General features: G+C 46.9%; 1 protein-coding gene across 1 annotated transcript in view; it reads left to right on the plus strand.

Annotated features, from left to right (window-relative positions):
• The window catches only part of LOC119406578 (cytochrome P450 3A24), a 63,600-nt gene that overhangs the window by 23,218 nt on the left and 14,661 nt on the right, over nucleotides 1-25,721 (plus strand). The window contains exons 4-7 of the mRNA XM_049420146.1: nucleotides 4,621-4,737; nucleotides 18,093-18,181; nucleotides 22,051-22,196; nucleotides 22,863-22,978. Of these exons, the coding sequence (XP_049276103.1) occupies nucleotides 4,621-4,737; nucleotides 18,093-18,181; nucleotides 22,051-22,196; nucleotides 22,863-22,978 (468 nt within the window). The remainder of the gene's footprint in view (nucleotides 1-4,620; nucleotides 4,738-18,092; nucleotides 18,182-22,050; nucleotides 22,197-22,862; nucleotides 22,979-25,721) is intronic.

Genomic DNA, 25,721 nt, shown 5'->3' on the forward strand with positions numbered 1-25,721 from the left:
CAGGGGTGTTTTGTCTTCATCTTCCTCGGTTTTCTTGCGTCCGCCGCAGTGGTGTAGCGGTTACGGTGCGCGGCTACTGACTTGTAGTTCGCGGGTTCGATCTCGGCCGTTGTGGTCGAATTTCGATGGAGGCGAAATGCTAGATATCCCGTGTACTGTGCAATCTCGGTATACGTTAAAGAATACCAGATGGCCAAAATTTCCGGAGCCCTTGGCTATGGCGTCTCTCATAATCATATCGTAGTTTTGGGACATAAACCCAAACTATTATTATCACTTTCCTTGCGTGTCAATGTGTGTGTCTTCGTGGTTACTGTGTTGATTGAGACATTTTAAATGCGAAGCATTTCTTAGCGAACATCAGGCACTTTGGCCGTTTCTATCTATCTATCTATCTATCTATCTATCTATCTATCTATCTATCTATCTATCTATCTATCTATCTATCTATCTATCTATCTATCTATCTATCTATCTATCTATCTATCAGCCGCCTACGTCTGGGAGCTCTCCTGGTCGTCTCCAAAACTTTTAATATACAAAAATTGGCACAGCAGGGGATCAGTGTATGGCGAACACCATTCACTGGTCATGACATAAATAACGCAAAATACCTGTCGCGTACGTCATGAAACCCTTTCTCTCAGTCACGTGTGGCACATACCTGCATACCAAAGTTCATGTTATGCGGGTATGTGCCACAGGGTATAGTCTCAACCAACACAGTAACCGCGAAGACAAACACATTGACACGCAAGGAAGTAATGATAATAGTAATTGTTGGGGTTTTATGTCCTAAAACCACGATATGATTATGGGAGACGCCGTAGCGATGGGCTCCGGAAATTTTGACCGTGTGGTATTCTTTAACGTGTACCGAGATCGCATAGTACACGGGCACAGTACACGGCCATCGAAATTCGACCGGCCACGGCCGGGATTGAACTCGCGACCTTCGAGTCAGCAGCCGCGCACCGTAACCGCTACACCACCGCGGCTGACACAAGGAAAGCGAGGAAGCTGAAGACAGAACCCCCTTGGAAGACGCTCAACTACCATCCACTCGTCCTCGTGGTCCGCAACGTGGACAACGTGGATTACGCAAAAAACCGGGATCAATGCTTCCTAATAAATCTGCCCACAAAACCAGGCCTCTCATCATTACCGGTGACTTCAACATTGATTTATCAAGACGCAGAAATGCTTGGTCCATATACTGCGTGAAAGACGGATTGGATGCGGACAGCGCGTCAAAAGATCTCGCTGCCACATCCACGACAGGAGGCATCATAAATCATTTAATCGTAAGATGCATCCAGGATCTCCACCAGCTGTACTATACCGCGCCCTTCACTGCACTCAGACCCCTCGTAGCCGCGATCACGAACTGATCCGACTAACAAGTCCAGTCCATCTGCTGGTGCTCACTGATTATGGTGATGATGACCTTGTTCAAGAACTGTCAAGAACCTCTTTCACACATGCACACGGGTTCGTGAAACGTGCGTGCGTTTTCCGTCACAACGCACAAGTGTAACAGTAGAATCGAAAGTTGGCCTAGTTGGAATGCATGCATGATTGATGAAGCGCTAAAGAAGGTGACGTAAAAGAACACAGATTGCACAGGACGCGCGTATAACAAATCCAAGAACTGCAACTATGACTGTAACCTAGGTGCAGTGCGGCTGCGGGCGCCACTCGGCTGTGTATATATCTAGAGAAACTTTCCTGCATGAAGCTTGGTTGCGAGTAACGCCTGTCCTGTGCATCCGTGTTCCTTCTTTGTCTTGTTAGGATTCGCGCTATCCAGTATCGAAACATATAAGCATTCCATATCAGCTTACCGCGTCTGTTGTTGGTAACATCCATTCTGCTGCTGACATCGTTACTCAACTGCATGTGAACAACTGGTTATATAATACATATGCGACTCTTCAACGTATCAGTGTGCGCATGCCACTTCCACATTTATCGAGCATGATTCCGTAACGTTTTGCTCAATATGAAAAATTCGGCCACAGTCACCATCTCGCGCATGCTTCGCATAGCATCGATTCCCACGGTACGTGGGATCTGCTGAATTTTTTATCACCTGTGGCAGATAACCGCATAACGTGAACTCTGGTATGCGGGTATGCGCCACACGTGACTGAGAGAAAGGCATTCATGACGTACGCGAGAGGTATTCTGCGTTATTCCTCCCATGGGCAGTGAATCGTGTTTGCCATACACTGATCGCTGGCTATGCCATTTTTGGTATATTACAAGTTACGAAGACGACCAGGAGAGCGCCCAGACGTAGGCGGATAGATAGATAGATAGATAGATAGATAGATAGATAGATAGATAGATAGATAGATAGATAGATAGATAGATAGATAGATAGATAGATAGATAGACAGACAGACAGACAGACAGACAGACAGACAGACAGACAGACAGATAGATAGATAGATAGATAGATAGATAGATAGATAGATAGATAGATAGATAGATAGATAGATAGATAGATAGATAGATAGATAGATAGATAGATAGATAGAAACGGCCAAAGGGCCTGAGGTTCGCTAAGAAATGCTTCGCATTTGATAAACCTAGAAGGTCGGTGGATTGCGGCGAGGAATAGAACTCATGTCCCAAGCTAACATGTGTTCAACTCCTGGCTGTGTGCCGCCTCCGCTCCCAATTTTCTTTTCCTAGCCTTATTTTATTCCGTGTGGCGGTACATGATCCTATCTCGGCCTTCATCGCAGTTCCATAGCATGCTCTCAACTTCTTTGTTTCGCACTGCTGTTTGGGCAAACTTATGGCCTATCCCAGTTTTCTTTTTTCAATGTGAAGCTGGCCCCCTTGAGAAGCAGTGTATCTGCTGGTTCTATTTAGTGAATTTCCCAACCTGCAGTCATGAGCGGAATTCTCATGTGAAATCATATGAATTGATTTCACTGAGTTTGTAAAGAAACTTTTCGTAATGACCACTTCGAAAAACAATTCTGTCAGATCGCACCTCTTGTCAGCATATATTTCATGCGAAGAAGTCGGCAAGTAGAAGCCTATGCCAGATTTTTCGCTTTCAGCCAAGCGTTACGAAGTGGATCAACGTCTATTTTTAAAATTAGTAGTTGTGCGTATACTGCAGTCCTGCCAGGCACGTCGACTGTACACTGGCCTGTATAGGAGTGTAAAGCTCATGGTTTGACGTAACGTTGGTGCTCACGTTAGAGCAGAGATGAAGGTTTTTTCGCAACGAAGTACACGTTAGGGTCCGATGATGTGCATATGATAAGTGGCGTATTCGAGCAATGCTTGAGTATAGCTCGCGGATTGGCGCTCAAAATGAACACCGACGCGACACTTACGATGATAGATTAATGTGAAACCCTTTGTAGTAGGTGGCAGGTTTAAATAACGCACTTAATGATTACGCGATTCACATGATGATGGCTATTAGCAAGTCATTGCTCTAAAAGCAAACAGCCAGAACTGCAACCATAATTGGAGTTGCCCCAACATGACGTTTGTGTGAGGTCTTTTTCCTGTAAAATTTGAAGCACTGGATTGGTAGAGTACTTGGTAGACTACCATGCACAATACCGGGATTCAATTCCGGCTATAGCTGGGACTTTTATTTGTTGTTTCCATCAAGATTTTTCTCTAATTCACAACGCCGTCAACGCCGGTAACGCATTTTCTGCGACACAAGCTCCTTAACTCTCGCGTCACGATTTCTAAAGTCTCCCCTCGCTGTTCCTGGGATGACATATACTGTGAATCACCTGCGGCGCATACCTGCGCGGCACGGAACAGGTGGAAAGGGTTCCACGATATATGCGGCAGGCAAGCCACGTTATTCGTGTCATGGAAGTGAATCGTGTTCGTCATCCACTCATGTCCTCCTTTGCCAATTTTGGTACATACCCAGTGAAGGAGACAACCACGAGTGGCAAGATAGATAGATAGATAGATAGATAGATAGATAGATAGATAGATAGATAGATAGATAGATAGATAGATAGATAGATAGATAGATAGATAGATAGATACTGAAAGTGCTTTGGTTCGCTAAGAAATTCTTACTGAGCATTCGTGCTTGCCCCATAAGGCTGTTTTTTCTATACTGAACGAACATGCATATAGCAATAATTGCAAAGGAAGATGTCTGTACTAATGTGTTGGTCGTTGGAATATATATATATATATAATATATATATTATATATATATATATATATTATATATATATATATATATATATATATATATATATATGTCAGCGCACACAAACGATATAGTGTTCATCTTCATCTGTACAGAATACAGAAACCATTGTCATCATCATCTTCGTTTGTCACGCGGGCTGCGCCGCTTCGGGCTCGCGCCGTTACTGCATTGAAATATAACCTTTCGATTACCGAACTGGGCGTCGTCTCTCATATATATATATATATATATATATATATATATATATATATATATATATATATATATATATATATATATATATATATATATATATATATATATATATATATATATATATATATATATATATATATATATATATATATATGACAGTCCCGGCAGCCAGCCGGTATAACTGTTTTCCCCACCCTTCATTGCAGCGGCAACTACCCGGAGACTCACTAAGATACATCACAATGTTTTTGGCTAGCGCGGACCGCTGGCGCACAATTCGCCCCGCTTCGAGCCCGGCATTCTCAACCGGGAAGCTGCGCAAGGTACGTCGCGAAACTGTTGTTAGTTGTTTTTCTTCACGCTGGAAGCATGATGGTAATTATCTAAACATTAACTAACCGCCATGCTCCACAGCTATCGTGTCCCACACATTCATAATCAAGGGACATCGTAAATTTTAACACGAAAGTGTTTTATGCCGGGGTCCACCAAGACTTCAGTGACGTATTTCCGTCACGGAAATAATGTCGAAAAAATATACACGATCAGATGGCAAAGAAAAAAAGTTTCGACAACGAGCATCGAATTGCGCCACGGTCAGAGACTTTAGAGGCTTTACAAACGCGCCTTTTATACTACCACTCTCTCGGTCGGCGGGGTGGTGTTGCCCTTTGGGAGTGGTAAAGTAATTCGTATTTACTGTGGCCTCCGCGATAAGCACCTGCAACGCGTTACACGTCCGTCCCATCCGGCGCGTTTTCAATAGAAGTTCAATTTTGTCAATGCCCTAAGACACCGTGAGGTGGCGACCTTAGAGCAAGCGTCGTAAGAGCGTCGGCCTCGCTCATAGCATCACGCTAATCCAAACAAAAAAAATCACAGCATATCCACGGAGTGAATGATGATGAGTGGGCGAAGCGGCGGAGGTTCATCGGTAAACCGTGAATCATCCGTGAATTCTGCCCAGTACATCATCACCGACGTGAGATCGGGCGCTTTTATACTAAAGGTATATACATCTGGCGTTCTTTCGTTTTGCTTTTAGAAAACATCTGGCGTCTTTCGTTGGTTTATTTCATCAATCAACGGCGTTTTGAACAAAATTTTTATTGTTAATCACGCACAGGAGAAATCTCACCAGGCACTACCTTGGAGTTAAACAAATGGCTGCTAATGGGAATGAGGACAGAAGAAAGTCCGCTTTTAGCTAACACTTACACTTCTACTTCTACAACGTTTCCTACTGGAACATGCCAATGGCTGCTAATGGGGAATGACAGACAGAAGAATTCGGCTTTTAGTTAACGCGCACGCTGCGAATTTTTTATTGTTCAACAACGCACAGGAAAAATCTCCCACCGGCACCACCTTGGAGGTCAAGGTCTGGTACTAGCGTTACGACTGGTTACGCACTACTACGACTACAAGAGACGAACGGGTGCCGCCTTAAGGAGCTTCGCCCCTAAAACAGCTCTGCGACGCGCGCCTGCCCCATGTGGCTGTAACAACGCGTTCCCCGCTCACGCGCTCGCCCCGAGAAAAATCGCGGCCAGGCTACCGGGGCGGCACGGCGCGCTTTGCGTTTCTCTCTAGTCTGGCCGTGGTGTTCAATCACATTTTAACATGCCGCGGGATGGCGACCAAGTTCTGCGTCCAATATGCGACGCTCTTCTGGCTACCGCACCTCGTTCTCTCATTGCACTTTCACCGTTAACTACTACAGCTACCACAAGGGTTTGTTTAATGAGTTAGCATGGACGTTAGTTGTCGGGATGGAGATGTACCACCAATGATCAAAGTGGGTACATCCACGTTAAACGGTGCTAGAGCTGCCAGGCATCAATATACATTTTGCAAATTCTCTTAAATCAATGTACAGTAAACATTCAATTACTTCTGTAAGGGCACGCTTTACTTTCGTGTTATTCCGATTCCTATGACGGAGGGATCAACCATGTTTTTTTTACACTATTTTGCTTTTTACGCCGCGTTAATACAGTGACAGTTGCCGCTGAGCCGCAACCATCCAGCATAATGCTCACCGCACATTTTTTCGCTAATCTAATTGTCTCATGGTGAACCACTCTCTTGAGGCTTATGTTCGTACCATCTCATGACTTACAAACGCGTTTAGAAACATTGACTGCAGTTTAACTCTTCTGAACGTGCTTATCTCGAGCCAAAAGTATCTTTCGCTCGGTTTTGCAATGACTGTGCACACAGGACGCAGCTGCAGTAGCTTCGATCTCGGCACGCTTCCGCGCTTGTTAAGCTCCCCACAAGGCACCGTCCACTGACCAGAGGGAGCTACGCAGCTCTCAGTGGCCGCCCCAAGCTCGCTGCCGTTTGCCGCTAGGGGCACGAAGTAATTGAGACGCGCGCCCGTGTCCCACCACTTTCCCGGCCACAGTACGACCACTATTTGAAAGCGAGGGCGGGGGGGGGGGGGCGGAGGGCGGGACGCGCGCACCGCGTTCGCACCTTTTACGGGCCCGTCCAAATATTGCTCGTTTTATCCGCTGGGCTGTGCGTTTTGGCGCTACAGTCACACTGGAAAACTCCACTGCACGGTGCCTATCAGTGCCAATCTGGCCTCCGTTTGCCTCGGTGTTTCAGCAGGCAACTTTGCCTTTCTGAGCGATCTTGTAGCTTGCCGTCTAGCTATGTATACTGGATGATTGTATTCGGCTGGTAACTTGCGCTGAAGGGCACGCACAGACGGTCCAGCCGGCGCGCCATGTATGTGTAGACTGAGCGGTCGTTAAGCGCCGTGGGAGCATCCGTTATACCTTCAGCTCTTCTTTTGTCAAGGCCAGCCGGGCGCACGTTCCGTCGCGATGAACAACCTTGTATGAACCCCAGGAAAATCTAATTAATACTAGAAGTCCAATGCACTGAGCTTTTTCGATGTAGCCTGGGAAATCTCATGCAAAGCTGTCCTGCGCAATTATAACAAGTATTCTATAATTAAGAATTAGTTGCAAGTGTTGGTATATCTTTGTTCAGGCGGTTTTGCACAGCTGTGACCACAAACAGACCCCATCTACCTTACAGAAACTGCGAAGAAAAGGAACGCTCCATCAAAAGACAGTGTTGTGGCTATGTTGTGGAAAGAAAGCCAGGGGGCCTTCAAGTGAAGTAGGAAGGCAGGGGAGGCTTTATAGCGACCCGGACTCTACGTTCAATGCATTTTGGTTGTGCGAGCACAATGCCACGTCAAACCTAAAGTCTCTAAACGTCTTCGTATACTTGCACTGCTTTTGCAGCCAAACTGTGTTTGCATAACATGTGTCGTATTAGTAGCAGTAGTGGGGGTCCGTTAAAACGCCACTGGCTGAGCCGGCTGGTTACGGCATCTCGGTTTGGCCAATCGCGCGAGTCGCGCGCTTATTTCATATCTGTCGGTTGATTCACAACGTCACGTGATCTCGCTAGCCAATCATATATACTCACGCGTATACACCTCCCCTGAATCGAGATGGGTAGACCTCGTATTGTCCGCATTGCCGGCATCGTCAACAGCAAGCTGCTTACGAGGAACGTCGGCGCGAACTGGACCGTGAAGGTAACGGCTTCGCTGTACTACCCTCTTCCTTAATGGATGCGCCGACTAATTTTTTACTTAAAAAGTGCTTCTCAGAGGAGCCCTGCAATAATTTTCCAAGTAATCGTCGACTAGCTAAATACAGGAGTTTATTGCCTCGCGAATACACTGCCGAAAGAATTTCTAAAATCCGTAATGTAGGAGCAGAGTTACGGGGATCTGCCACACTTTTTAAGCGCTTTCACCCTCTTTTCGTACGAGCGCACGTGGTGAAAGCTACAGAGAGGGAGGGTAGAGACAAGGGGTCAAGAAGCTAAGTCCATTCGTCAGCGCGCGTCTGACCACTTTTATTTCTTTCCTGTTCTTTTCTTCAAACGCGTTGCTTACTTTCAGTGTGATCGCGAGCGAGCGCGCGCGTACGTGGCAGCATCCAGCGGCGGCCGCGGTAACCATGGAGCTCACGATGATCAAATAAGCCCAACGGCCGTGGACTTTGGGTTTATGGCGCGGTCCGTTGTGCTCATGGCAACATTTTCCAGGAGAAGCTGGAGCCATTTCTAGCTGGTTTTCAGAATTCATTGTAAATTCCAGGCCGCATGCTTCGGTTTAATGTTTGGCTCACGTGTATTCAGGAGCTTCGACTACAGATCGGCAGCGTCTTCTGACCATGCTGAAAAATTATGGCAGCTTGGCCCTTGTAGTGCCAAGCCTGCAGGTAGAGCGGATCTGGGTGGCCTTTCTCGTTTCTCTTTATTTTTTCTTTCTCTCTTCTATTTCGTTCTCTTTCTCTCTGTTTCTTGTGCCTCTTTTTTGTATCTGTTTCTATTTCTTTCTTTCTCGCTCTTTCTATCTTTATTTATATTTCTTACCTTTCTTTTCGTCTCTATATATAAATTTGCCGCTTCATTTTTTTTCAGCTATACAAAATGCTGTTTTTGGGGTACCTGAGGTATAGCTTGCCGGTTCTGACGAACGCTTGCAAAAGCAGTATACGCACGATCGAAAACGCCCAGGGCCAGGCACTCAGAGTTTATCTTGGATTACCACACTGCACATCAACAACTGCAACCATCGCAATTGCCAAAGATCATCCGGCCACGGTGCACATTACATTGGAGGTGCTTAGAGCTCACATTAGGCACCTTGCTCGCGCCCCTGCCCACCATCTTGCTTCGCTTCCAGAAGATTGACCGAGTACCTCCTTCTGTAAGCGAATATTGACTTACCGAGAGTGCCCTCCAACAGCCTACACGCCTCCGGAACGCATTCTAACACCCCCTTGGTGCTTTGCCCGACCAAAACTACGCTTGACAGTTCCGGGGATTCGCAAAAAGGCGGAGCTCTCATCGCCAGCTTTGAAGCAGATGACTCTACTCACGCTGCACGAAGATTACAAAGATCATGTTAAACTTTTCACAGATGGCTCGACAACTGTTGGAGAATCTGCAGGAGCTGTGATCTTCCCAGCAAGAGCCGAAAACATACAGTTTAGAACGTCACACAAGACAACATCGACAGCCGTGGAGCTCGCGGCACTCCGCAGCGCACTCCGCAGGATTGATCGAAAAGCACCACAAAATTGGGGCATTTTTACTGATTCGAAACCAGCTCTGCAATGTCTTCGAACTGCTCTACGTCGTGGGGCTCAAGACCATTTGGTGCTGGAAATAAGACAATTGTACCATCAACTAATAGACGAAGGACATGCTATAACTTTTCAGTGGTTGCCAGGCCACTGCGGCATCATCGATAACGAGCATGCGGACGATGCAGCTAAGAATGCTCATGAAAATGGCGTGATGAAACCTATCCCGCTATCAAGAAGCGACGCAGCAGCAAAGATTAATACGCTTGCTCATGATGTCGCAAGGTCTATGTGGAACACGCCCGGTTTTCTCCACACCCGTCTTCACCGCCTGGATCCATGCCTACGACTCAGTACGCCATCTGGCCTGCCCCGATCCGAGACGACCCTTCTCTGCCGCATGTGGCTTGGGGTGTCTTTTACGAAAGCCTTTGCGTGCCGCATCGGAATGACAGACAGCGCTGCATGTGACCATTGCGGCAATGACGAAACCATTGAACACATTTTATGTCAGTGCCCTCAGGACAGCTCTTAGAGACAGTCCCTCTCAGCAGTGTTTGCTCACCTCGACGACCAGCCGCTTTCTGAGCAGTCAGTCTTGGAATGTCGGAAAGGTCGAGCTTCACGCCAGAAAGCAACGAAGGCGCTGATGAGGTTTCTGCGAGCGACCCGCCTCGTTGAACGATTGTGACTAGAGCACTGCACGGGCCGTAATTTTAGGCCCGGGCCCGGCCCGGGCCCGGAACTCGTTCAGGTTTACCCGCCCGAGCCCGGCCCGGTGATTCAGTGCGCGACCCGGGCCCGGCCCGAACCCGAGAAAAAATTTCGCCTACCCGGCCCGGCCCGGCCCGACCGCAGATCAGGCCCGACAGAGGCCCGATCCAAAAATATAGGTGGTGTTGGCAGAACGTAGAGTCTACAGCAAAGTGTTAAATAGCAAACGTCTACGCTTTAATGGCAAATGTTTCGCTAACAAGTCTACTTTAACCTACGGTAATTTCGTGTAAAAAGGGGCTCACTGTGGAAACAGTTGCGTGGACATACTGGGTACAATGAATGTTTGCTCGGTAATGGTATACTAGCTGTGTTTTTTTTTTTTTTTGAATATGCAATGGGGATCATCAAGAGCGTTTTGTAGCAGATATTGCAGCAAGGAAAGTGATTTGCAGCGTCAGTTCAGTTTCGATAGGAAGTGCAATGAAAACAGAGGAGACAGAGAACAGAATGCTCTCTTCAATTAGTTTTTATTGAGCTCTTTAATGAAACCTAAAACATGCTCTAACGACAAAGGCAATCATGCACCCGGCTTCTGCATATGTAACACCTGTCTTCAGCATTGTAGCACCTTGCCACAGTAAGAGAGAGGAACAAAGCCAAGTTTATTACCTTGTTGTAAATACACTAACCTAGACAAAAATTATAACTAACCATGTTGATGTGACCGAGGAGGGGTTGATGCTGCCACCCAGGTTCCGGCGAGGAAGGACTCTTGCGACGCTTCACACGTACAAGAAAACCTGTTTAATTTACATATTTACATGAGGTTTAACAACCAAGGCGTAGAGACGCGCCTTTATATCACAAGGGCCCAGAGCGAGACGAGAGGGCGAGCGAAGGCCAGTGAGTCTCCAGCGCACACCCGACGCGCTCCTTTTATCTCCGTCCGAGCACGCGCTAGACGCCGACTGCGTATTGCAGCAACGCCGACGCGCGTTGCCTGCAACGCATATAGAGATCCTTTGCGTTCTTGGGGAACGCGGACCGCGTATGGCAGATGCGCCAATGAGAGTCTCTTACAACAGCTCGTCGCCGGTTACAACACCATGTACACTACATGTACTATTAGAAATACGTATAGGCCGCCGAAAGGACGAAAAAAAAAATATTTGTGGTAGCATTGTTTTCATATATCACACCAGTGCTACTATATGCAGTCATAAGTCTTTTGTGGCATATTTTATGGCTTATTTCTTCACGTGTTATTGTGCAAAAAATCAAATTATCTAGAGATTCCGGCTTTAAGCACGCCGTCTACTGTTGCATCACATATCCTGCCACGCTAAAGTTTCTCGCACTACTGCGCTCTTTCCTGTCTCCCTTCTTCTTTCCTGCTGGTTGCGCAGTAAGGGCGAGTTCACAAGTATGAACCAACTAGTCTGCAAAGAAGTTTTGCTGCTACATGCGCTAGCCGCAGGGGTACACACCTGCCTTGCGAATTGTGAAGGTGTCGGCAGTCGTTGTTCTTAACTTCCACCACTGGAGCAAACTTAGGATGTCTTTGTGGACCTCTGCAGAATGAACGTAGCTGTGCAGCTTATCCCTTCATTTCTATCGTTCCCGAACTTCGTGACACTCTTCGGTATCACCTCTCTTTGAACGCTTCTCCTTGCAGTTTTCAGCAGTGTATGCTATGCACGGCTTGCACCGCGCTCTTTTTTTCTGTCATAATGCTCTATGCCTTCCTAACGATGTTGTACTGGTAGAAGGTGATCACTGGACTACGCGGGTATACGATTGGCAGGAGGTGGACGAAGCAATTTCGATCTATTTTCGGTGTTCGTTACAGTTTGGTAATAAAGGCTTCAATAAGCTTCTCGGCGCTAATCCAATGGATGCATATGGTTCGAGGTAAAGGGACATCTCCCGGCATGGAATTCATAATTGCTTTTTTTCAAGCGTAATATTTCGTCAAGCAAGTATTTTGCCTCACGCCTTATATATGCTGTTTGAACCTATGCTATTCCTGCACATTCCAACGGTGTTGCGGCAGTATCGTGTAGTTCACACACTATACCTGTATAACGCAGGGGACCCAAACACGCGGCCCATGGGCCTCTCCCTAGAGGGCCGCGGCCCGCACATGACTGTCTTCGTCCCATTTTTTTTTTCATTTTCTTGAGAACGGTATGTTTTTAAAGGCGTACTGACACGAATATTTGCAGTTGTCGTTTTTTGGCGTCAGATGAAAGGTCAAGCCCTCAAGAGCATAGAAAAGGTAGTGCTAAGCGCGAGTGCGCCCTGAAAAATTAATTACAGTATGTTTTTAAAAGCTATATATAGTTTCGTTTCCTACTGTACCCTGACGTCACAACACGGTATGAGCTTCTCGTCGCGTGCTCACACAATATATACTGACGTTTCCACGGCCGCTTCGCATCGTGGCTATATCGTGGCTCCGTTGGTGACGTACAAGCGGCCATTTTGGAAGTTTTGATGACGCACAAGCGGCCATCTTCGAAGTTTTGGTAGCTAACGTCATCACAACTAGTCAGACTGCTGTGTGAAGTCACCATTATTTGTACCGTAGCCTGACGTCAAGCTATTGTCGATGTCAGTAGGTGCGCCATGGAAAAATTGACTTTAATAAAAAATTAAAACATCTTATCAGCATTTGCTGAGCTTCACACTTGCTCATAGCCGTCTCTGCATATAAGATATTTGTATGGCAGAGCAAACACGCCTACGAAAAATGGTGTCAGTCCCACTTTAAGCTACACAGTCATGACAGGCCTAAAGCTTTGTTGTCGTGAGGCATCCCCTGCGGCTACCATGTGTTGATACCTAACCGTAAAACAAAACTCTATATTTCAAAATCGGCGTCCAGACTTCAGTCATGTCGAAGATAGGTATCGATATGTTGTTGGAATCCTGCCACCAAATACCTTTCAGAAATGACCCATATGTGATATATCGGAAAGCTCTTCTCTTAAATGGCAACGTTAGCTGACATCTGATACGACCTAGCCTCTCTCCCATTAACATTTGGGAGATGAAGTGATAACGAATGCGAGCAAAGTGAAGTATTGGGCTAGTTGGTTTTTCATGATTATAAAAACTACGCTACAATTACTGCGAAATACGAAGTTAGCGGAGGGGGGGAGACACGAAACGAAGTGTACACTACAAGCGCAAACTATGAACACAAGCTTCTTGGCAATTGAGAAAACTCGCAAAAAGATAAATGCGGGTGGCGACGCCCCCTTGAAATTCGCGCAGCAGACGCCGTGACATCATAGATTCTGACAGCATCTAATGAGGCCTACGTAGTTCCTAATCACTAAAAATTAGGTACATTAAGCTCTGACGGGGTCATAGACTTAACATACCGAGTGTCAGGAAATTCTATAGAGCCAATGTCTCCCAAGTATGACAAATACAGTTTGAAATCCGTGACGTCATGCTCGGAGTTTCGGCGTGACATTTAAAAAATGGAATTTTAATCTTCATTTTCCCGTCTGATAATAAACTAATAATGGCGAAATTAATGACATTCGAGTTCTTAGAGTGCACCTAATCAGTCTAAAACGATTCACTGCTTCACTATAGTGTCCATTTAAGAACCGAACAAAGTCCAAGCCCGGCCCGACCCGAGCCCGCCACCTCAAACCCGGGCCCGGCCCTAAGCCCGGAGCTTCAAGCCCGAGCCCGGCCCGGGCCCGCCGTGAACGCTACTTTACCCGGCCCGGCCCGGCCCACGGGCCGGGCCGGGCCCGGGTTTCCGGGTAGGCCCGAGCCCGTGCAGTGCTCTAATTGTGACACTCCTGTGTGTGTGTGTGCTTGTGCGTTCCTCGCTCCCTATCCCATCCCTTTCTTTCTTACTTTTCTGTCTCCCCTTACCCCTTCCCTAGTGCAGGTTAGCAAACCAGATATGTTTTCTGGTTAACCTCCCCGCCTTTCCGCATTACATTTCTCTCTCTCTCTTCCTTTTTCTTTCTATCCCCTTCTCTCTCTCTGCTTCTTTCTCTTTCTGCCTGGCTCTCTGTCTTTTTCTATCTCTTTTTTGTGTCTACACATTTCTATCTTTCTCCTTTTTTATGTCTTTCCTTTTCTGTCTTTTTGTCTCTTCCTTTCCTTTGTTTCCCTTTATTTTTCACTTTCATTCTGTCGCTTTCTTTCTCTCCATTTGCTGTCTCTCTCTCTCTTTTTTTATTTTTTCCTGCTGTTTCTTCCTATCTCTCTCTCTCTCTTTCGCGTGTTTCACTTCGACGAACAGAGTTTTGTTTAACGCTCGCACCTGCTGTACTCGGTAATGGGGCTTGCCCAACTCTCGTGGTGCGTGCCCACCTGTGGAGTTTTGCACGACGGAGCACAAGTTACCAATTACTTAAACAGTTTCGCTGTGAGGAAATGTTTCAGGGCCCCATTAACATTGAAAAGGGGGCAGATATGATGGACGTGAATGTTTGTCGAAGTCCTAACATCGACAATTTCAACCATGGGAGACGTGTGTGTAGGTAAAGTTCGCAATAAAAAATCCGGGGCCGAATTGACAAAATTCCTTTTTAGTAGCCATTTTCATCCATTGCATAGATGGAGTCGCTAATTATACATCCACCGTCAAGATTGGATGAATTGATTGCAACCAATTTGATCGTAAGGCGCTTTTCGTGTGTACGGGCCCGGATGTTTGGCCACTTAGCTGCGACTGTCTTGAATACCAGGGATTTAACTTGAGTGAAGTGCGCGAATACGGGACCTGAAAGTAAGGTACCAAGCAAACAAGAGCGCAGTGATCAAGTTTCAGTTCAAGCACGCAACGCGCCCTCGTTTGTTTCTCAATATTGCATCAGGGCAGGGTCCACGGTAGCCCTGCGGACGCTGAACTGTATTCCGAAAGGTTGCCACTGACACCTTCAAAGCTCTGCGAACGGGAGATGTTGAAGAATATCACCTTGACAATAAGTAATCAATAGAGGCCGGATTTTTAGGCATTCAAAAAAGGAAGTTTAAAGGAGCACTGACACAAAAATTTTGCACCTTGTTTTTTTTGTTGCAATAGATAGCTTATGATCCACTTATCACAGCTGCAAACTCGTTTGCGCGAGTGCGCGACGGTTATTTATTTAGAGACGTTTTTAGAGCGCCCAGTCGCAGTTTCGGTTTCAAAGCACCGAGCTGGGCAGCACTACTTCCGGAGGACGGGTAGCCACAGCTGGCCACGTGAACACGCAAAATTGTGACGTAGGCGACGCGGGAGCGTGAGTGCGGTGGGCGCCGAACCACGTGAAGTGGCGCCAGCTATGGAGGATTGGAAACAACTAACAAACGCGTAATCTATGTCCTCCGAGCATTCGGAAGCGCCCATCTCGACTCGCTAAGCTTACAGCATCGATTATTTGACTATGGCTCTCAAAAACGGCGCCGAATCGGGACGAATACATTGCTGTCGAAGCTTAAGGACATCAATCTAAAGCAAATGGAAGCATCAGTTCGGAACTTACACGTTACAGAGCGCACGGCGGCCACTTGATAGATTCGAAGTGGACGACAACCGCTTTTGGCAGTGCTGCCATGTTTTTCGTAGAGTCACTGTATATGAAAGGTAGCATATAGAGTAACTCTAGTTTTTCGGAGGCGCGAATGCCTCGCCGGCGAAGCTTGCCGTGCAAGTTGGACAGCTCTCGCGCGTGCGGCGACGGCCGACCTTCTGCGGCACCGCGCCGTTGCGGCAGGCTTGCCGCTAGCGTGAGCGGGCCATAACATCTGCCAACGGGCACGACGAGCGAACAGCGGAAGAGAACACAACTAGAACACGCCAAGCCGCAGGCACGGAGGAAGACATGGCAGGTAGCACGGCACAAGCGCAAGGGCACAACCAGCCACCAGCCAACACAAACTCGTGACGTAGGTTTGTTTACACACCCCCCGCGTTGATGTCGGCGTCGCGAAGCGCTCGCATCTCGCTCAGTCGCGCGGCATGCACTTTAAAATTGATTTTAAACACGTTCTAGGCTATATTGGCCCTTGATATTTCGTAGACGTTGTGTACGGCTCCGCATACATCTATTTAACTCATTATCTCGCCTTCGAAATTTTGTGTCAGCGCTCCTTTAAGGCGTCAGAAATAGGCAGCCAAAACAGCGTTTTAGGCATCCAACACCGCAAATATAGGCAGAGTAACTTTTACATAAATGCAAGTAATTTCAACCGAAGACGTGCGCGACCTGTATCTACGACAGGAAAATAAAAAAAAAAAGTCGTTGTTTATATTGCCACAAAGGCACCAAACGTTTAACATATAGCCGTGCAATTGTCCTTATTCGCGCACTGTTCGCATAACGCGGTTTCTCTGTTTATTCGATAGCAGTGTGAATCACGCGTCCACTGTCGATTCAAATCATTCCTAGGTGTCTCGGCCATGCTTTTCAGCATGGCCGAGAAGGGCAGAGCAGGAGCAGATAGCCAGACCGCCAAAGGACCAGAAGGCAGGGATCCCTCGTATTGGAAGGTTCGAATGGCGTAGCGCCAATTTGTCCCCCGCTGGTGAACACCTTGAAATGAAAATTGTAAACAAAACGAAAGGCCCCTGCCCATCACATATTGCTTTCTTCTTTCGCTCTTCACTCTCCTTTCCCCTCACGGCTCTCCACGGCCTGTTTCCCATTCGCCATCCGCTCGCGCCTTCTCATAGCAGCGACGTATGCTAACCGGCACGTCCCAATTCACTGCTGCTAGCGGTTCTTTTCCAGGAGTTGTTTCAACTGGATGAGAAGGTTGAACCACATATATTTCCGAACAATGTTGCCCGGTAACATGAACAAGGGTATCAAACTGAAAACGGAAGCGATACTTGATGCTCTATAGTGTTCACAGAGGCGCCGATTTTGAAAACTGCATCCTATAGTTAATTAGGCACGGCCGCTAAAGTAGGCATTTATAGGCACTGTAAAACACTAGAAAACTCACTTCTAACCTCTAATTCACGCTCCTATGTCAAAGTGGGACAATAGGAGCGCAAGGAAAAAAAAAAGGCATCTGCTTCAAATCTGGTCTCTAGTAATCAAAGAGCTCCGTTCCTACGTCTGCGAGCTAATGTGCGAAATGATAACGAAGGGACCTCCTGAAAAAAATGTAGAGGAACACAGTTTGGCAAGGAAAACAATACGTGCTAATTATCTACTAGGATCTGTGGGCAGATCACGGTGTTCCACAGGGATGAAGTTGTTTGCAAGCGACATGGCGTTCTTTTTGTACTGCAGCCACCTGCGTCCTGCATATAGTGAATTGCTGGTCAGTACATATGCTGGTCAATTACTGGACTGTTGCGTGTCGTTTTTTACATGGCAGCATCTGCCCATGCTTTTGTCCTTGATCAAAGTATACAATGACCACCTGGCTACATAACGCAGTCGGTAGTTGGATTGTTAGTGGAAGCCAACTTCAATTTCTTTTTCCTAACACGATATTTATCAATATGCGTATTAGACCACGAAACTCGTCGCTCTTCTTGTGAACACTCCCAATCTCACCATCTCATATTGTCGTGGCGAGTGCGTGAATATGTGTGTTTTTTGACATATGATGCTTAGAAAAATGTAGGGGGGCGGGACAATTATTTGACACTGATTAATCTGTTTTTCATGTGTATGCAGACGTTAGAGTCACATAATAATAAAGTTTAAAAAAAATGGCCCTGGCCAAACTAAAGTGATGTGTATAATCAAGGCTCTCTGAAGAGTCCAGCCTTGCGTCCAGCTCCGCCCGCGACAAATACTATTCACTGTACAGTGTAAAAAATTACACAAATATGGGGATACCATGTTTTCCAGATGAATGCACTCATTCAGGAATGCGCGAGGATCACGTGTAAGCACCTCGAAAGTTTTGCGGAGAGAAACGACGATATCGATGTCAAACGGTGAGTGAGTAATAGACGAGCAAAACATTCACTCCTCGAAAAATAAGACTACATTTGCGTTTCATATAAAATATTCAGCGTAATGCCATGGGCTCTTGCTCTTTTTTGTCCGCTACAGAAAGCAAAAAAGAACGAACTCTAGTGTATTCATGGGTCGATGTATGTTTCATTTCTCAGAACAATATTGTAATTAAAACTTCAATTAAATGCTCAATGGTTGGCATACGTCTGCCGGAGCCTAGCATTGTATGTACGGAATTTCTGTACTCGTTAACGAAACTGGTTTTTCTGAAGAAACACTTGGATGTGATCGTTCCTCGTTATATGACTCCTGGCAGCCAAACTATTGTTTGTGACCTATATGTTTTGATTTGTGCGATCGTGACCGAAAATCGCGAAATTAAATCATAACAATCTAAGGTATTGTATAATTAATACTAGCATCGTTAAGTGTGACCACTTATGGCGTCATTTCAAAACGGAGGCCTAAGATCATCAAAAATAAGCGCCCCATCGTGGTGGAGTGCCATTAGCTCACTTGCGCTGAAGTATTGCTGTCGTTGAGAAGACACTTTTTGAATATGCGTGAGTGCGGAAAAGCATTAAAGAGCGTGCGGTAATGCGGTACTAGTTAAGGTGCATTAGTGTGTGACGCTACAGTCACGTTCTCTTTTTTGTCTCAAATAAAATACCTATAATCTATATTCTGTGTCGATAATCAGTCCTTTTTTGTCTAAAATCTGATCTAAAATATATGTTTAAAATCTAACGACACGCGACCACACCCGCCTCCCAAGCACACACGAGAGTGTCATGATTGTATCCCTCTGATTAAAAAAAAATATTCCTTGGGCTTAATCTGCCGGAAACAACACGAAAGCAGCCATACAACAGACCTATGAGGGCGAGGAGCTATGTCTTTCGTGGGACACCACTGTTTTTATTCGTGCGAGCCCTGTAAATTGCCTGTGGCGTCGACAAGCATATGCTTCATAGTCCCCTAAAACCAAAGGTCCTTTTTCCACGTTGTACCAGTGGCAATAACACGGGGTAATTTTAGCTGCGGCCAGTTTTTTCCGCCTCAGCGTAGAGTTCGCTTGCGAAAATAATACGAGCCTGATTGTCATAGCATTTTTTATAAAAAACCTGTCTAAATGAAAACACCCTCACCCTGTATATACCCAAGAGTATTACAAGAACGCCTATAGCGATGGAATTCAAGGCTGTAATGTATTTTCTTCATTGTATGTATTGCGCTGAAATTAAGCGCTTGTTGACTTTTAACAACGAAGCTCATTAATATCGCCGTAATTTAGCTCTTTTGAATTGCGCCTCCGGTGCTAGCTACACTAATTTTTAACGCGATAGCATTGAAGAGCATGTTTCGCAGAATGTCCGGTGTCGGCGTCGTTGGTTGTTAGCGAAAAATCATCTTGTCCGTGACCGCAAATTCGAGAAAGATGAAAATAAAATAAATAATAGTAATGTTACGTATGAGTGAGAATCGAACGCAGGACGTCTGCGTGACAAGCAGGTGTTCTACCACAGCGCTACTCTATGGCATGAAACTACTTTTCGAAGAAACACTATGTGAATGTCATGTAGTGGAAGGAGTATTCTTACCGCCTGTAATATTGCTTGGCAGAAGCGTAGAATGACGCCAGGCGTCAACACTTGCGAATTGTGCAACGAGCGGGTGGTTTAAAGTTGTGGGCAGTTCATTGAGGAATGGTGTATGTCAATTTCATCGCTGGAACTTAAACAAACGCACTACGGAGATGAAATATGGGAGCAGGAAATTTCCGGAATTTTGCCCAGATAAATCACACATCCGCACTGCAAGATACGTTTGCTTCTAAATACAGGCGCGATCACTATGTACCGTCTGTGTGCATACTGCTTGCGTATGTACCATCTGTGGGCGCCACAGAAGCACAAGAAGAGGCGCCACCGGGGCACATTTGAGTGAGAATAAGACGGCATACACGCTTTCATAATCGCGCGCAATGGATTGCGAAAATACAACGGGCCGCTTCTGCACGTATTTAATTTCATACGTCATTGCAGATATAGGGAAACACTACCAAGGGCTTCCAAAAGGGGACAAGTCGCAAGCGCTTGTCCTCTGCCTGTAATGACGGATCACTACGTACAAGCCCATTCATTTATCCCAGTTTCATGCCGCCCGCTTCACACGAAGCCATTTTTTTCCAGTTACCTTCTAGCAGATATACCGTTGTTTCGTAATTTCGTAATAAGCAAAATTTATATCCATAATAATAATAATACTTTTATGATACATTAAAGGACAATTCGAGATGGCCAATGCTGCAGTGAAGCCAATGAAACCGTTGTCCTGAAGGTGTCCTCACTGGCTAATAATTGTGCATGTGTGTGCCTATATGAAAGGGGACCCTGTAATACTGTTCTATGTAATCATCGAATGCAATTATTTAAGTAGTTTATTGCCTTACGAGTCGACTGGCACAAAAGTTTTAGATGCGAAGGCATCTCTTGCTCGGGGGTATGTCCCGCGGCGTGGTAGTCCGCACTCACACTACGCATGCGCAACTCTTCTCCTTCCCTCTCTCCTACAGCTGCGCGTAACTCTCTCCACTTCTCTACCAGCACCTGCTTACGCTTCTCCTGCGTTCTCGCTTCTGCTGTCGCGGCGCATGCGCTACTCTCCTCCTCTAGTCTCCTCTCCTTCAAGTGGTAGAGCGCTGCGTGCGTTCAGTCCAGCGCTTGCTTCGGTTGACTCCTCTGAAATGCGGGCTCGACATGCCGTAATTCTCTCTTGCGCAGCGCCAAGATGAGCGCCAGCGCATGCGCGTCCCCCCTCTCTCTCCTCTCCTACGCTGCTCCCCTCTAGCGCGCCTGTTGACCGCGTTCCCCGTTCGATCTGTGAGAATTAATGGCCAGGCTAGAGGGAAGACACGACGCGCCCAGTATTCCACTTCGCGTTCCACGACGCGAGGTCGGTAGCATGCCCGAGTTCGGTAGCACGCCCAACGAACGCCAACGGAAGGCGATCGTGCAAGTGCTCCGGCTTCGCATCGCCTCATGGTCCCCGTTAGCGGGATATGGTGTAAGTATTTTAGAATCCGTCAAGCACGAGTGGAGTTATAGGAATTTGTCGCATGCTTTATAATCTCTCTGTCTCTCCTTTGGTGCCAGCGAGCGCGCTGAACGCTACGCCAAAATACGGGGTGCGGGGGTGGGGGGGTGGGAGATGACAAGGGATCAAGAAGCTACGTCTATGTGTCAGCATGCGTAACGGCCTTGAGCACTTTCTTCTTTTTTTTCTCCTTAGAACGCGCGGCTTACTTTCAGCGTGATCGCGGAAGAGAGCCGCGGGAACGTAGCTGCATCCCACGGCAGCCACCGTAACTATGCAGCTCGCGATGCTCAAATTAGCCAATGGCCATTGACTTTGTGTTAATGGTTGGGTCATTTGGATTGATGGCATCATTTGTCGAATGAAGGGCGGGTAATATCTAGCTAACTTTAAGAAATGATTGCTAAATTCCAGCCCACGTGTTGCACTGCTAGTGTTTGGCTCACACGTTCTTAGCAGCTGTGACTACCGATCGGCAGCGTTTTCTTACCATGCTGAAAAAGTGTTGCAGGGCCCCTTTATTGCATGCAGACGTCCTCCCACACACCTCGCTATGCCTTATCCGGGCACAGTGCGATTCGTCCCCGCATAAGCACCTGGCGTGTTTTGCAATCGGATCGATGCCGCGCGCTAGTTATGGCATATTTATAGTTTTGCCGAAAACTATCGCCGACGATCATCCTAATAGCACGTTTATGTGCAACTGTCAATGGTTTAGAGTTTCTCTAATGTCCGTATTATTTTGTGCCAGGTTCTTCGGGAAGTACTCCCTTGACGTCATTGCAAGGTGCGCGTTCGGCACGAGAATCGACTCCCACACGGACGCGACCAACGAGTTTGTGACGCAGGCAGCTAAAGTCCTCTCCCCAGGATTATCCTGGTGGTCTCTTATTACAGGTATGCTTTGGTTCAATGTACGGGCTCGAAAACATCTTCCGCGAAACTCTTCTTGAATTATGATATTAAAAGACAAATGACGCCAGCGATGATGTTTTGTATTGCTCTGCATACATATCGATTGTCCCGGAAAGATAGCCCAAGTTCTGACAGCAGTGTCCAACGAAAACAGAACTTGAACAATGAGCTCAAATGAATTGAAATAAATTTATCTGCAACTAGATTGCGAGGGTGAGCAGGCAATAAAAGCTACAATGAACAGCTTGAAGTGAACCTGGCCATCTCGTACTCAGGGCAGCTTCGTACGCTAATTGGAAGTTTAGGCATACATTAGCCATAAGTGAACCCAACCAGAACTAATTCTACATAAAACCAAAGAGAACCGCTATGTCTTTGCTTTCGATGACCTGCTACTGGTACAGTGTCTGATGAATAAGCGGCATGAGACGATGACTGGGAAAGAAACCTTTCTGTTATTAAGGAAAGTGCGTAGTTGCGGCTTAATGTTAAATGGTTTTCAACTTTGCACCTTTATTCTGATGAACAGAGATTTTTTTATCGTTCTCAAATGTGGTACAAATAAATGAAGCACGTATGTCATTTCTTTTGGAACTGTTCACAAAAAAGGAGCGATAAAAGTACAGATAATGTCTTTGGTTTTTACAGTGCTTTTTCCGGGCCTGCTGACGTTCCTTAGTTCTCTAATGCCCAAAGATGAAGAGTTTGAGTACTTCAGAAATGTTTGCCAGCGCATCATAAATGAGAGACGTCAGAATGGCAAAGTACGTATAATGTTTCTATAATGTGGTTATTCCGTACATGTCGGCACATTTTCAGCACATTGCCGGCATGTTTTAATGTAAAATATTTCGCGGGAAGCTCTCAGCAAATCGTTGTGATGTCATTGATCATTTTTTACTCCTTTTTAAAGCGAAAGCTATCATGAGAGAACCAGAACCACCGATTTTGGTGTCATAGCTGTCCGCAGCCGCTGGCGCTGTCCGTAGCAACAGCTATCGGGAAAAATGAGAACAAAGAAAAATTCGGCAGATCCCATGTACCGTGGAAATCGATGTTGCGCGAAGCATGCACCGAGAAGGTGAGTGTGGCGAACTTTTTTACATTGAGCGAAACGTTACGAAATGACGCTAAAGATATGTGCAATTGGTACGCGAACACACATATGTTGAACAGTGGCGCGTGTTTTCTATAACCAGTTGTTTACATTTACGTAACGATGCCAACAGCACCATGGGTATTACCAATACCAGACGCGGTAAGCTGATATGTAGTGCTGATACTTGACCGTTATGATGGAGAACGCAAGCACGTTTCACGAAGCCGGGCGCATGTGTGGAAGGGGTTCCTGAGTGTTCTCAGGTAGATGGCGACGAGCGGAATGTCTTTGATATTGTATTGATGTACGCAGCGCTGGCCACGCCGATTCCGCTGCTTGTCTGTGTGTGTTCTATGAGTGGCGGCTGGAGAAGTGGCATGCGGCCTACGTTGAAGCTGCCCCTTGCCGTGTTCTTATATCAGAACACGCCTCAACACCCGCACTGAAGCCGTTTGCTGTGGACGATACAGTGGGCTCATCGCTCAAGGCTTCAGAAAGTGCTAACACAAACGTTTCTGCGACCAGAGCGTCTTTTTTGAGGCCGTTCCAGCGCGCGTGCACGTAGACAGACTGTACGTTGAGAGCAGCGAGCCTCATTTGATTGTTGGCTTGAGGCATTGAATGAAGGTGGTAGCCTGGTCCAAGACAATGTCTAGAGGCCTGTTTGCGAGCCGGGTCATGTCGTCGACAGACTGTCTGTCGATAAAGCCGGCCACATGTTGGAACCTGAAGCCACCTTTTCATTTGGTGTATAGGCCGTCGAGGCTGATAGCCCTGGAAAGTGCTACGTAGTCGAACTTCAGTGGTTGGCGCTTATGGTATCCGTAGACTACCTCGGCGTATGTGGCCCTTTGTGACATATATAGTGATGGCGCTTGCTTGCGCAAGGGGAGACTGTGTCCTCTTACAGGAGATATTTTCTGGCGTGTATCGTGAATGTGGTGGTGCGCATTACCACGGGCACCAATTTCAATTCTATTGAGAACTGTGCGGTAGTGATGGGCTTCGTCTTGGCTGGGACGACAATGCCTACCGTTGAGGTCGGAAATTCAAGCCACAGTCGCACGAGGTTGCCGTGCTCTTCACGCTCGATGTATCAGAAGGTGCCCATGTTTCCATTAACGAGGTTTTCGTTTACGTCGATATTGTCCGTAATCATGTACGGCTTGGCGATGCTGAGGCAAATTGAGGCAGGCAGGCCACCCATGTCGCTTGCGTTCATCCTGGCCACTTTGGTCAGGGCATCCCTGTGTACCAGCTCGTTCTTATCGCCAGTTATGTTATCGCATGCGGGATGCCATAGCACGTCCGGAGCGTCGAGGCAATGTCCTTAATAGTGGTCGACGTCCGCATTGCTGTAAAATAGCCGTATGCCGTCAGGGCATCTAGCGGCGGCTTCTTCGCATGTCACAAAGCGGCTCTCAATCAATCTGACGTCATACTCGGTGACCATGAGGCCATCGCCTATAGCCTCATAGAAATGAAGGGAAGACTGCGTTATTCTAGGGGACCACGTGGACCAGTGGATGGCAGTCGAGGGTCTTCCGGCGCAGTTTGAGTATATGGCACGGTTATTTGAGCATATGGCAATGAATCTATGGCATTGATGGTGAATTGAGCATCGTTGGTCGCATAGTTACTGCGACCGCCGCGGGAGGCGAACACTGAAGTTTAGCCGCGCATTCAAATAAATAAAAAATAAAAGACGAAGCGCATCACTACCGCACACCCTGCAATAGAACTGAAATGGGTGCCCGTGGTAATGCGAACCACCACGACCACGATATACGCCAGAAAATATCTCACGTAAGGCAACGCAGTTTCTCCTTGCGCAATCAAACGCCCTTACTATATATAACTCACAAAGGGCCACATGCGCCAGGTAATCCACGGATACGATAAGCGCGAATTATCGAAGTTGGTCTACGTAGCACTTTATAGGGCTACCAGCCTCTACGGCCTACGCCTCACCAACGCAAAAGGTGACTTCTGGTGCCAACATGTGGCCGGTTTATCGACAGACTGTCTTTCGACGACATTACCTGGCTACCAAACAGCCCTCTAGACATTGTCTTGGACTGGGCTACAAGCTTCACTCGATGCCACAATCAAACAATCACCTCAGGCTCGCCGGTCTCAGCGTACACTGTGTGCACGCGCACGTGCATGACCTCGAGAAAGACGCTCTGCTCACAGAAACTCTTGTGGTAGCACTTTCTGAAGCCCGGAGCTATGAGTCCACTGTGTCATCCACAGCAAGCGGCTTCATTGCAGGTGTGGAGCCGTGGGCACATATAAGAACACGGCGATGCGCAACTTCAACGTAGGCCGCCTCCCGCTTCGCTGGCCGCCAGTCACAGAACACACGCAGACAAGCTGCGGAATCAGCGAGGTCTGCGTTGTGAACA

This window comes from Rhipicephalus sanguineus, chromosome 10, assembly GCF_013339695.2.
Source record: "Rhipicephalus sanguineus isolate Rsan-2018 chromosome 10, BIME_Rsan_1.4, whole genome shotgun sequence".
Classification (NCBI taxonomy): Eukaryota; Metazoa; Arthropoda; class Arachnida; order Ixodida; family Ixodidae; genus Rhipicephalus; species Rhipicephalus sanguineus.